The 14168-nt window shown below is 43.5% G+C and overlaps 1 protein-coding gene across 10 annotated transcripts in view; it reads right to left on the reverse strand.

The window, feature by feature from the left end:
- Positions 1-14168, reverse strand: part of syngap1b (synaptic Ras GTPase activating protein 1b) — a 376646-nt gene that overhangs the window by 55707 nt on the left and 306771 nt on the right. For 8 of the 10 annotated variants that reach the window (XM_061983086.2, XM_061983083.2, XM_061983084.2 and 5 more), the window contains 4 exons: positions 11638-11839; positions 10717-11298; positions 2149-2571; positions 1908-2081 (listed from right to left, as the gene is read on the reverse strand). In XM_061983086.2, the coding sequence (XP_061839070.1) occupies positions 1908-2081; positions 2149-2571; positions 10717-11298; positions 11638-11839 (1381 nt within the window). The remainder of the gene's footprint in view (positions 1-1907; positions 2082-2148; positions 2572-10716; positions 11299-11637; positions 11840-14168) is intronic. The other 2 variants (XM_061983082.2, XM_061983087.2) reach the window with 2 other exon arrangements.

A 14168-nucleotide genomic window follows, 5' to 3' on the forward strand; every position in this document is an offset into this window, starting at 1 on the left:
GCACTACAAAACAACAACATTGTGGTCTGACATACTCAAGTTCACTACAAAACAACAACATTGTGGTCTGACATACTCATGTGCCTACAAGACAGAAACATTGTGGTCTGACATACTCAAGTGCTTACAAAACAACATTGTGGTCTGACATACTCAAGTGCCTACAAAACAAAAACATTGTGGTCTGACATACTCAAGTGCCTACAAAACAACATTGTTGTCCGACATACTCAAACAAGACAACAACATTGTGGTCTGACATACTCAAGTGCCTACAACACAACATTGTGGTCTGACATACTCTAGTGCACTACAAGACAACAACATTGTGGTCTGACATACTCAAGTACACTACAAAACAACATTGTGGTCCGACATACTCAAGTGCCTACAAAACAGCATTGTGGTCTGACATACTCTAGTGCACTACAAGACAACAACATTGTGGTCTGACATACTCAAGTGCCTACAAAACAAAAACATTGTGGTCTGACATACTCAAGTGCCTACAAAACAACATTGTTGTCCCACATACTCAAACAAGACAACAACATTGTGGTCTGACATACTCAAGTGCCTACAACACAACATTGTGGTCTGACATACTCTAGTGCACTACAAGACAACAACATTGTGGTCTGACATACTCAAGTACACTACAAAACAACATTGTTGTCCGACATACTCAAACAAGACAACAACATTGTGGTCTGACATACTCAAGTGCCTACAACACAACATTGTGGTCGGACATACTCTAGTGCACTACAAGACAACAACATTATGGTCTGACATACTCAAGTACACTACAAAACAACATTGTGGTCCGACATACTCAACTGCCTACAAAACAACATTGTGGTCTGACATACACTAGTGCACTACAAGACAACAACATTGTGGTCTGACATACTCAAGTGCCTACAAAACAAAAACATTGTGGTCTGACATACTCAAGTGCCTACAAAACAACATTGTTGTCCGACATACTCAAACAAGACAACAACATTGTGGTCTAACATACTCAAGTGCCTACAACACAACATTGTGGTCTGACATACTCTAGTGCACTACAAGACAACAACATTGTGGTCTGACATACTCAAGTACACTACAAAACAACAATGTGGTCTGACATACTCAAGTGCCTACAAAACAACATTGTGGTCTGACATACTCTAGTGCACTACAAGACAACAACATTGTGGTCTGACATTCTCAAGTGCCTACAAAACAAAAACATTGTGGTCTGACATACTCAAGTGCCTACAAAACAACATTGTTGTTCGACATACTCAAACAAGACAACAACATTGTGGTCTGACATACTCAAGTGCCTACAACACAACATTGTGGTCTGACATACTCTAGTGCACTACAAGACGACAACATTGTGTTCTGACATACTCAAGTACACTACAAAACAACATTGTGGTCTGACATACTCAAGTGCCTACAAAACAACATTGTGGTCTGACAAACTAAAGTGCACTACAAAACAACATTGTGGTCCGACATACTCTAGTGCACTACAAGACAACAACATTGTGGTCTGACATACTCAAGTGCCTACAAGACAAAAACATTGTGGTCTGACATACTCAAGTTGACAACAAAACAACACCATTGTGGTCTGACATACTCGAGTTCACTACAAAACAACCTTGTGGTCTGACATACTCAAGTGCCTACAAAACAACCTTGTGGTCTGACATACTCCAGTTCACTACAAAACAACAACATTGTGGTCCTATAAGCTAAAGTTGACTGAAAACAAGAAAACTGTGGTTTGGTTTACCCTAGAACCAAGGAAAAATACAACGCTGTGTCTTGATATACCCGAGCACGCAACACTAAAAAGGAAAATGTGACTGCAAGGCAAAACAACAACATTGTGGCCCACCCACCCTGTCCATGCGTGACTCGTCCATGCTCTTGGAGTACTCCTTCAGTTTGAACTCCTCGCGGTCGATGCGGGAACTCTCAATGTCGGCCGACAGGTGAGGCATGTTGGACACCCAGGCCACCGTCCTCTCGTTGGCCGGGGTGGGGGTGTTGAGGGTGGAGGGAGTCTGGGATCCCTGGGTCAGGACACAGGAAAGAAGCACAGGTGAGACCGCCGCCCGTGTGCCGCCACGTCCCACTCACCTGTTTGCTCATGTTGGGCTTGAGGAGGTGCTGCTGAGGCGCCGGCTGCTGCGGCGACTGCTGCGTGGTCGGGCTGGCGGTTCCCTGCGGACTCCCCGACTCCCTCACCGAACTCTGCTGGTGAGGCAGACCCGGCGCTGTGTTGTCTTTGACGGACAGCTGCCGCCCGCCGTGCTGCCGCCCGCCGTACACCGACTCCGGCGACTGGAGGAGGTTGCCGCTCTGCGGCCGGGTCTTGGCCGGGGCGACGGGAGCGACGGCCGCGTTGACCGACAGCTGATGCGACGTCTGGGACTTGACGCGTTGGCCGGGGGGCGGGGCCGCCCGGGGTTGGACCGTGGAGGGAGGGGTGGTGGCCAAGGAGGAGTGGGAGGTTCCCGTCTGGGACGCCAAGCCCATCATTTGCTGCTGCTGTATGTTGTCCTTGGAAGGGAAGGAAATCTTGGTTACTCTCAAATGAGTCTTTTTACACTTTTACAACACTCATTTGCATCAAACCAATACAAATAATGACAATGCAAGAGCATTTTTTAAAAACAATAAAATATTATGTTTGATTAGTATACCTTTATGACATACGAATACAATGATCTCTGCAAAAAAGAACCACAAATATTTATTTTTTTATCCTAACAGCTAACTGTGTCTGCTCATACACAGTGTGGAGCCGCTCCACTAAGTTAATAATCAACGCCACTGCGGCAAAAATAAAGTACATTGTGGTTCTTAACCTTGTTGGAGGTACTGAACCCCACCAGTTTCATATGCACATTCAGTGAATTTTTTTTTTCTTCTTAATTTAATCTTAATTTATAAATATTAATCATTAAATGATTAATATTTACTACTAATACAGATATGTTACAAACAGAAAGTTACAGGAATGTACACATGATCCCGTGTTTACATCTCATTGTGCAACATGTGAATGTTTTAGTGGGAACTACATGCGATATTGGAAAGGGGATACAAATGATTTCCAAAGCAGGACCCCCACCCAGACATACAATACTAGAACACAGCTCATGAAAAACTATATTTTTTGTTATTGTCATTGTAAGTGGGCCAAAAAACTTATATTAGAAAATAATACCATGGAAATGACTGCTGTCATTTGACTATAATAATAAAACATCCATCCATCCATCCATTTTCTACCGCTTGTCCCTTTTGGGGTCATTAACTTGGTATATCCTGATGGCTTCATCTGGCCAGGATCTTCAGCTCTCACTGGATCGGTTCGCAGCTGAGTGTGAAGCGACTGAGATGAGAATCAGCACCTCCAAGTCCGAGTCCATGGTTCTCGCCCGGAAAAGGGTGGAGTGCCATCTCCGGGTTGGGGAGGAAATCTTGCCCCAAGTGGAGGAGTTCAAGTACCTCGGAGTCTTGTTCACGAGTGAGGGAAGAGTGGATCGTGAGATCGACAGGCGGATCGGTGCGGCGTCTTCAGTAATGCGGACGCTGTATCGATCCGTTGTGGTGAAGAAGGAGCTGAGCCGGAAGGCAAAGCTCTCAATTTACCGGTCGATCTACGTTCCCATCCTCACCTATGGTCATGAGCTTTGGGTTATGACCGAAAGGACAAGATCACGGGTACAAGCGGCCGAAATGAGTTTCCTCCGCCGGGTGGCGGGGCTCTCCCTTAGAGATAGGGTGAGAAGCTCAGTCATCCGGGGGGAGCTCAAAGTAAAGCCGCTGCTCCTCCAGATCGAGAGGAGCCAGATGAGGTGGTTCGGGCATCTGGTCAGGATGCCACCCGAGCGCCTCCCTAAGGAGGTGTTTAGGGCATGTCCGACCGGTAGGAGGCCACGAGGAAGACCCAGGACACGTTGGGAAGACTATGTCTCCCGGCTGGCCTGGGAACGCCTCGGGATCCCCCGGGAGGAGCTGGACGAAGTGGCTGGGGAGAGGGAAGTCTGGGCTTCCCTGCTTAGGCTGCTGCCCCCGCGACCCGACCTCGGATAAGCGGAAGAAGATGGATGGATGGATGGAACTTGGTATTTAGTCAGGTTTGGGACAGGTGTGCTGCTGGTGTGGCCACAGTGTGCACATCTAAGTTAAAGTACCAATGATTGTCACACACTGTGGTGAAATTTGTCCTCTGCATTTGATCCATCCCTTGTTCACCCCCTGGGAAGTGAGGGGGGCAGTGGGCAGCAGCGGTGCCGTGCCCGGAAATCATTTTTTGTGATTTAACCCCCAATTCCAACCCTTGATGCTGAGTGCCAAGCAGAGAGGTAATGGGTCCCATTTTTAGAGTCTTTGGTAAGACTCGGCCGGGGTTTGAACTCCCAACCTACCGATCTCAGGGCGGACATTCTAACCACCAAGCCACTGAGTAGGTATGGAAAATTAGAGGGAACATTGTTTGGGGGTATCCATAATACGCCGATAGGGAGAAGTTTTTATTTACACGATGAGTCGGGTGTGTCTTGACCTCCGCCGAACCCCAGAGACCCCTAGGGTTCGATCGAAGCCAGGTTAAGAACCACTGATTTAAAGTATGATTATCAAGTCATACATAACGATCACTGGATGATGAGGCTAAACATGTTACATCAGTTTATTTATTATTATTAACAGGAAATGATCAATAATAGTTATAGAGAGGATCATTTCAAGATGTCTTATCCATCCTTACTGTACGTCGGTAAAGGTCGATACCAAACCCCGCAGGCACAAGACGTTGAAAACTTGTTGAGTGAGGTCCTAACTTTGAGCAACTCAAACGTAACGTTGAAACGACATGCTTTTCGACGACGTATAATCAATGTCAGGTTGTGATGTTGATTTGACCATTGAATTTTGGTCATTTGTCAACCAACAATGTGGATCCGACGTTAGACATTGCTGATTTGGCGTTGGCGTTGTTAGCTTTGACGGCTAGCGGCACAATTGTTATATCTTGCTGTGGCAGCCTGTCTTAGAGATCGCTTTGTTCGATCAGAAACGCTTTAAATGTGTCCAAACTCTCGCGGTCTCTCCGTATAGCTTTGGCAACAGCTTTGAAATAGCATTTTAGCATATTAGCCTCCGGCTTGCGGCACAATCACTTGAAATATTTTATCGCGAAGGGGGATTTGGACCGAAGCAAGTCTTTAATTGTGATGAGACTGGACTTTTTAAAAAAAAAAGTTGCCACAGCGTATCTAAATTACAACGAAGGTAAAAACACTACCGGGACACAAGACGATGAAGGATCGACTCACACTGCTAGTCTGCGCTAACGCCAGCAGTGACTGGAATGGTGATTTCAGAGTGTTAAAAAAATGGCACAAATATTCCTCGACACAGGGGTAAAATTATTTTTCTTTTCTTTTTGTATTTGTATTATAACAACATGGTTGTTAACGTTTTTGAAAGCACCAACGGGATTATGTGTGTGTGTGTGTGTTGACATTTAGGTTTACCCTCTTATGTTGTTTATATATATATATATATATATATATATATATATATATATATATATATATATATATATATATATATATATATATATATATATATATATTAGAGATGCGCGGTTTGCGGGCACAACCGCGGAGTCTGCGGATTATCCGCGGATCGGGCGGATGAAATTAAAAAAAATTAGATTTTATCTGCGGGTCGGGTCGGGCGGTTGAAATTAAAAAAAAAGATTTTAAATATATTCAGGCGGGTGGCAGTTAAACCAATTCGGAAATATATATACATAGTTAAATGTTGTTACCCACATACGAAAAACGAGCAGGCACCTGCTGCATATGCCACAACAGAAGAAAAAAAAAAGAAGAGATGGACACTTTTACGGAGCGGAGAAAGGACGCCTCGCCGGAGTCCGGGACCGAGGCCCCTTCCCCCGAGAGGGCCCCACCGGGAGCCGTAGCTGAGGCGATCCGCGAGAAGGGCCCGACGCACGTCCAGGGTCACCACCGCGCCCACCGCACCGACACCCCGCCTCGTCCGCCTTCGCCGCGGCCGGCGTCACGCGCAGCAGGTAAGCAGCTTACCTGCCCGCCACCCCCGTGGCCGGGGGCTCGTAACAGGGGTCACTCTGCGCGCTCCGCCCGCGCAGCTTACCTGCCCGCCACCCCCGTGGCCGGGGGCTCGTAACAGGGGTCACTCCGCGCGCTCCGCCCGCGCAGCTTACCTGCCCGCCACCCCTGTTGCCGGGGGCGCGTAACAGGGGTCACTCCGCGCGCAGTGCGCTCACGAAAGGGGTGGGGCTCACCCTGGTTGATATAGACAGCAGGACGGTGGCCATGGAAGTCGGAACCCGCTAAGGAGTGTGTAACAACCCACCTGCCGAATCAACTAGCCCTGAAAATGGATGGCGCTGGAGCGCCGGGCCCATACCCGGCCGTCGCCGGCAGCGAGACGCGCTTGGAGGTGCGCTCAGCGCGGCTCCCATATGATTGCGCACTGGTGTGCGTCTGGGCCGTGACAGCGTGGCACGCGAATGTCTGTGCTGCATTGGATCAGTCTCCTTTCTTTAACAGGCAAAAGCTTTATAACCTCACTAATGCCCTGCATCGTCTATATTAGATATATAACAACGGGCGGGTGCGGGCGGATGCGGTTCTGATTAAATGTTAGATCGGGTGGATGGCGGATGGTTGACGACTTTCTGATGCGGTTGCGGATGAAATAATTGCCTATCCGCGCATCTCTAATATATATATATATATATATATATATATATATATATATATATATATATATATATATTGTATTCAAAGTTTGCATTATTTTACTAAATATACTAAGTAGTGACTTTTGTCGAGGCTCGAACCAATTAGTCATGTTTATAGACTAATTGGTTAGTCTATAAACAACTATAGTTGTTTATAGACTAGTTAACTAACTATAGTTAGTTAACTAGTTCTCCATGAAGAAACAAAGTTCTTCATGAAGTACTTTGTTTCACTATACCACTTTTTCTGTTTACGAACAATGTTCAAGAATGAATTAAGTTCACAAATTTCCACTGGTTTTGTTTATATATGTATAAATACTGTATATATATATATATATATATATATATATACATATACATGCTTCTATGTAGATATATCCATCGATATATACATATATATCCATCCGTATATATATATATACATACATACATATTTATACATACAGTACAGGCCACAAGTTTGGACACACATTCTCATTCAATGTGTTTTGTTTATTTTCATGATTGTAGATTGTCACTGAAGGCATCAAAACTATGAATGAACACACGTGGAGTTATGTACTTAACAAAAAAAAAAAGGGAACTAACTGAAAACATGTTTTATATTCTAGTTTCTTCAAAATAGCCACCCTTTGCTCTGATTACTGCTTTGCACACTCTTGGCATTCTCTCCATGAGCTTCAAAAGGTAGTCACCTGAAAGGGTTTCCACTTCACAGGTGTCATAGTTTTGATGCCTTCAGTGACAATCTACAATGTAAATAGTCATGAAAATAAAGAAAACGCATTGAAATGAGAAGGTGTGTCCAAACTTTTGGCCTGTGCTGTATTTTTAAATACTGTATATATATGTATATGTATACATATACATCCACATATATACATATACATGTTTATACATCCATATATCCATCCATATATACATACATATCCATCCGTATATATACATATTTATTAGGGATGTCCGATAAAGGCTTTTTGCCGATATCCGATATTGTCCAACTCTTTAATTACCGATACCGATATCAACCGATACCTATATCAACCGATATATACAGTCTTGGAATTAACCCATTATTATGCCTAATTTGGACAACCAGGTATGGTGAAGATAAGGTACTTTTTTTTTTTAATTAATAAAATAAAATAAGATAAATAAATTAAAAACATTTTCTTGAATAAAAAAGAAAGTAAAACAATATAAAAACAGTTACATAGAAACTAGTAATTAATGAAAATGAGTCAAATTAACTGTTAAAGGTTAGTACTATTAGTGGACCAGCAGCACGCACAATCATGTGTGCTTACGGACTGTATCCCTTGCAGACTGTATTGATATATAATGTAGGAACCAGAATATTAATAACAGAAAGAAACAACCCTTTTGTGTGAATGAGTGTAAATGGGGGAGGGAGGTTTTTTGGGTTGATGCACTAATTGTAAGTGTATCTTGTGTTTATTATGTTGATTTAATAAAAAACAAACAAAAAGAAAACGATACCGATAATACAAAAACCGATCCCGATAATTTCCGATTTTACATTTTAACGCATTTATCGGCCGATAATATCGGCAGGCCAATATTATCGGACATCTCTAAGAATTATACATACATACAACAAAAATGATCCTAAATTTTTGTTTAGTACAGTAGCATCGCTAACCCAACAAGGGACTCCTCCCAGTAGCTCCACCCATTCGGCAGATGACTTTATGAATTTCTTTAATAAGAAAATTGAACTCATTAGAAAGGAGATTAAAGACAATGCATCGCAGCTACAACTGGGTTCTATTAACACAGATACGACTGTATCTACGACGGATACCGCCCTCCAAAATAGTTTCTCTCTCTTTGATGAAATAACATTGGAGGAATTGTTAAGATGTGTAAATGGGACAAAACAAACAACATGTTTACTTGACCCATTTCCTGGGAAACTTATCAAGGAGCATTTTGTATTATTAGGTCCATCAGTGCTAAATATTATAAACTTATCACTTTCCTCTGGCACTGTTCCACTAGCATTCAAAAAAGCGGTTATTCATCCTCTGCTCAAAAGACCTAACCTCGACCCTGACCTCATGGTAAACTACCGGCCGGTGTCCCACCTTCCGTTTATCTCGAAAATCCTTGAAAAAACTGTTGCACAGCAGCTAAAGCAGCTAGAGAGGGGGGGTTACCCGCACATGCGGTTTCTCATAGTCATTCACATTGACGTCCCTTATGTGGGCTCTGTACCATACCTGCCAACTTTTGAAATCAGAAAAACCTAGTAGCCAGGGTCCAGGGGCCGCAGGCCCCGGTAGGTCCAGGACAAAGTCCTGGTGGGGGTTCAGGCTTCGCCCCCCGACGCAAAATGATTATTAGCATTCAGACAGGTTAAAATGTTGCTAAAACCATCACTTTTCTATCAGTCACAGTGACTTTTCAAAACAAAAATATTACAGCAAAAATCATATGGGTTGATTGACATGTTTATTCTGTAAGCTAACTTCAATAGTTTGAAATTATTTTGACAGTTAATGCCAGTTATCCTGTCAACCTTTCACAAGACTTCAATTTGTTAATTGAAAGTATAAACAGTATAAACACTTTTTACAGTAAACAAATGGTAAAACAGTACTAAACAATTCCATTAAAAAAAAAATTGGTGTCATTATTAACTTTCTGTCCAAGCTTGTATAATCTACTGCCTTGTTCAATTGTATAAAATATTCTGTGCCTAAAATTCACATTTCTATCACAATTATCATACTGTAAACATGGTAAGCTAACTTCATTAAAATTAATAGTCCTGTCAATAGCATGGAATTACAATTCAAATGTAGTTTTTTTGTAAGCCTTTCAAAAGAATTCAAAATATGAAAAATTAATGAAAATTAATTGAAGCCATCAGACACTTGAAAAGTGGCACATCACATCTCTAATGTAATCATTTTTAACTTTTCAACAGAAATAGCACTGCAAAAATATTAAGGACATACTTCTGTATTTTGGTAGTTATGCTGTCAACATTTAACAAGATTTCTTCAACTTGGACTTGAAAGCATAAATAGTATAAACACTTTTAACAGTATAACAGTACTAAACAATTCCAATAGATAACATTGGTGTCATTACCTTTTTGTGGCTAAAATCCGAAAAACGTTGAAAGTTTTCCACTTGTATCGCTAGCAACGGCATTAGACTTGTGTTCTTTTGTCCCAACGTGGTCTTTTACATCGCTAATTCCTCCGTGTCCGATCGAAAAATCTTGTCTGCACAAGGTGCAATTCGCGTAGTTTTCACCCTTTTTGGAACGGATAATTATTCCCGGATAGGCTTTTGAATATTCTTCACGGAATGACTGCAGTTTTCTTTTCGGTTTAAGACTCGTTTGCGATTTTTCTCCGGCTGATTCCATGATCGTTCGCTCGTTTGGAAACAATGGCAACAGGTGCCTCGTGCTTGGCAGCGGTGCTATAAATAGCCTCGCGCATTTAAAAAAAAAAAATTTTTTTAATTAATGAAAAACGGTATTTTTTATCACTGCAACCGTAAATAGGTTGATGAAAACCGTACTAATTACGGGAAAACCGGAGTAGTTGGCAGGTATGCTGTACTGAGGATGTCGTTGTGGCTTGTACAGCCCTTTGAGACTTTTGTGATTTAGGGCTATATAAATAAACATTGATTGATTGATTGATTGATTGATACTGTATATACACACACACACATATATATATATATAATATATATATATATATATGTGTGTGTGTGTATATACAGTATCAATCAATCAATCAATCAATCAATGTTTATATATATATACATACATATATAAAATGCATAGTTTAGTCTGTGTAGAGTGAAAGAGACACTGCGGCATGAGGCGGGACCCCACATGTACCTACCTGCACGTGCATGGACATCTGCCGCCGTCCGTACTCGGCCCTGCCGTAGTCGTCGCTGTAGCTGTGCGAGTGGATGATGCTGGGCTGGCCCAGGTGTCCGTCCCGCGTCCTGAGGGTGGACAGGTCCTCACTGCGCGAGAACCCCCCGTGGGCAAACTGCGGCACGTAGCCCGGGTGCGACAGATCGGGCTCGGGGGCCAGCAGCAGGGGCGCGGGGGGCGGCGCCCGGCCGTGCTGGTGGTGCTGGGGACCGTCGGCCGTCGCCAGGTGGAAGAGGGGATTCTGGAAGGAAAGCGGGTAGCGCATGGCGGCGGCCTGCTGTTGCTGCAGCTGGGATAGCGAGTCGGTGGTGGTGCCCATCTGGCTCAGCTGGCTCAGCCGGAGGCCGCCGGACATGCTGGAGCCGCCGGAGCCAGCTGACAACCTCCCACCCGCCCTCAGCTGGCTGCTCAGGCCCGACCCCAGGCCGCCACCGCCTCCGCTGCTCAGCCCCCCGAAGCTGCCCATGCCGGCGATGGAGGCCTGGGAGGAGTTGAGCATGTCCACCGACTGCAGGTTAGACACGCTGTTCATTCGGGAATCCTGGAGGTCCATCATAAATACGCTTTTACTGACACTGAGCGCCTGCATGCCCCCCTGATCAATCATGAGGTATGAGTGAGGGTGGTGGTTTTACCGTGGGGGCCTGGAAATATCGGAAAAGCCTCACAGTATTTCCCGGAAAATACCGCAGAGGATGAGTTGGCGAGGTGGGGAATAAGCAAAAGAAGCAGATGCCATGGTTGCCTACAGCCGTGGAGATATTATGGAGTATGAGCAGCATGCTCTCATACTCATCTCACTTTTCGACCTACTGGATGGAATGATGGCTGCACCCGCCGGCCCCGCCCCCCCCTCTCTACCGCACCCTCCCGGACTCACCTTGGCGTCCGGCTCCGTGATGTCCGAGCTGCTGGTGCAGTAGGCCGGGCTGGATCGGGCCAGGGGAGGGCGGGACACGTAGAACATGTCTTTGGACGGCGCTCGGTGGAGGTGGTCTCGGTCCTGAAAGCTCATCTGGGGGCGAGATGGCATGACCCCGGCCGTGGAGGTCGGGGAAGGCAAGCGCGTGATGTCTATAGAGCTGGACGACACACCGCGTCAGGACTGTGGCGTCAAAACAGCGTAAAAAAAAAACGCACTCTGCGCGAGGTTTCCAAATATTAGCCGGACCGGACTATGAGCCACAGATAGGATGTTATTTACACAGAAATGTTTATTTACATACCATGATTTGTTTCTAAACGGTGTCTGTAACACGGCAGTAAAACGGCTGATCAAACAAAACAGAAGTCATCCTCATGGACCCAGCTAGCTCTCCAATCAGCTAAACAGACTCAATAACTCCACGATGACGTTTTGGCGAATTTACTGAGGAATTTGTGAAACTGAAACAATACCAAAAAAAATGCCGTTTTAAGTTAATAATACTAACACAGACACTCGTAAATGTGTTAGCATATTAGCTAATACTAACGACGCTTGCTTCATTACATTACTCCTACAGACATCACACATGGGACGGTTTTAGCAAGTATAAACTGTTTTAGTTACATTGTAAAACTTACAAAACCCAAAACCAGTGAAGTTGGCACGTTGTTTGAATCGTAAATAAAAACAGAGCAGACCACAGAACAGTTTTCCACTTTGCATCAGTCCATCTTAGATGAGCTTGGGCCCGGCGAAGCCGGCGGTGTTTCTGGGTGTTGTTGATAAATGGCTTTCGCTTTGCATAGTGGAGTTTTAACTTGCACTTACAGATGTAACGACAAACTGTAGTTACTGACAGTGGTTTTCTGAAGTGTTCCTAAACCCATGTGGTGATATCCTTTACACACTGATGTCGGTTTTTGATGCAAAGATCGAAGATCTGTAATATCATCGCTTATGTGCAGCAATCTCCACATTCTCTGAACCCTTTGATGATATTAAGGACCGTAGATGGCGAAATCCCTAAATTCCTTGCAATAGCTTGTTGAGAAATGTTCTTCTTAAACAATTTGCTCACGCATTTGTTCACAAAGTGGTGACCCTCGCCCCATCCTTGTTTGTGAATGACTGAGCATTTCATGGAAGCTGCTTTTATACCCAATCATGGCACCCACCTGTTCCCAATTAGCCTGTTCACCTGTGGGATGTTCCAAATAAGTGTTTGATGAACATTCCTCAACTTTCTCAGTCTTTTTTGCCACTTGTGCCAGCTTTTTTGAAATACGTTGCAGGCATCAAATTCCAAATGAGCTAATATCTGCAAAAATACAGTTTTCCAGTTCGAACATTAAATATCTTGTCTTTGCAGTCCATTCAATTGAATATAAGTTGAAAATGATTTGCAAATCATTGTATTCTGTTTTTATTTACGATTTTTCACAACGTGCCAACTTCACTGGTGTTGGGTTTTGTACAAACGTTACTTGGAGTGATGCATGAAGAACACACAGGAGTAGGAACGTTACAGACGGCTAGAAGACGGAACGGCACTTCCACTTCCGGTTGAGCGCACTAAACGGAAGGACGCCGCAGCCCCTGCAGCGAGCGACCTCGTCCAAAAGATGGCCCCATAGCACAAACGGTAACATTTATTTATTGTTTTTACTGTTCGCATTATGGCCATAAATTAGCCCCACGGTTTTATAAGCCGCAGGGTTCAAAGTGAAGGAAAAAAGTAACGGCTTATAGTCCGGAATCAATCAGTTGATTTGCTTGCTTAATCGATGATTGGAATAAAACGACCTCGTCCAAAAGATGGCCCCATAGCACAAACGGTAACATTTATTTATTGTTTTTACTGTTCGCATTATGGCCATAAATTAGCCCCACGGTTTTATAAGCCGCAGGGTTCAAAGTGAAGGAAAAAAGTAGCGGCTTATAGTCCGGAATCAATCAGTTGATTTGCTTGCTTAATCGATGATTGGAATAAAACACACTTTCTTGCCTCAATGTGTCTGTAAGGAAATAAACATTTTCCTAATAACATTTCTTCTTATAAATGCAACATATCATTGACATTGCACTCACCATGGAAGCACGATAATATTAAATATACAACCCTACTGATCTTATATTAAAAAAATATATATATTTTTTTAATAGTTTAAAAAAACAAAAACAACACTTGGTAATAGATTATAAACAAAAATACTTTCTGATAAAGTTTTTTTTTTTTTTTTTTTTTGGACAAAGCTGGTTAGCATTAACAGTCTGGCTCCTAATAAAGTCGGACACTTTTCCTTCCTTCTCCCTTCAGCTTTGTTGTGTCTTGTCTTAACTTTCGCGGAGCCTCCAAAATCTGAAGAATGGAATCAATCAACGGGCCTCATGCCAACATTTCACCACTTTTTACCTGGCAAACGATCCCGATACCCTCTCTCGTCTTCTTTGGGCCCTTGCTCTCTTTCCACAATGTTGATTTG

The sequence above is a fragment of the Nerophis lumbriciformis genome, linkage group LG21 (assembly GCF_033978685.3).
Source record: "Nerophis lumbriciformis linkage group LG21, RoL_Nlum_v2.1, whole genome shotgun sequence".
NCBI classification, from domain to species: Eukaryota; Metazoa; Chordata; class Actinopteri; order Syngnathiformes; family Syngnathidae; genus Nerophis; species Nerophis lumbriciformis.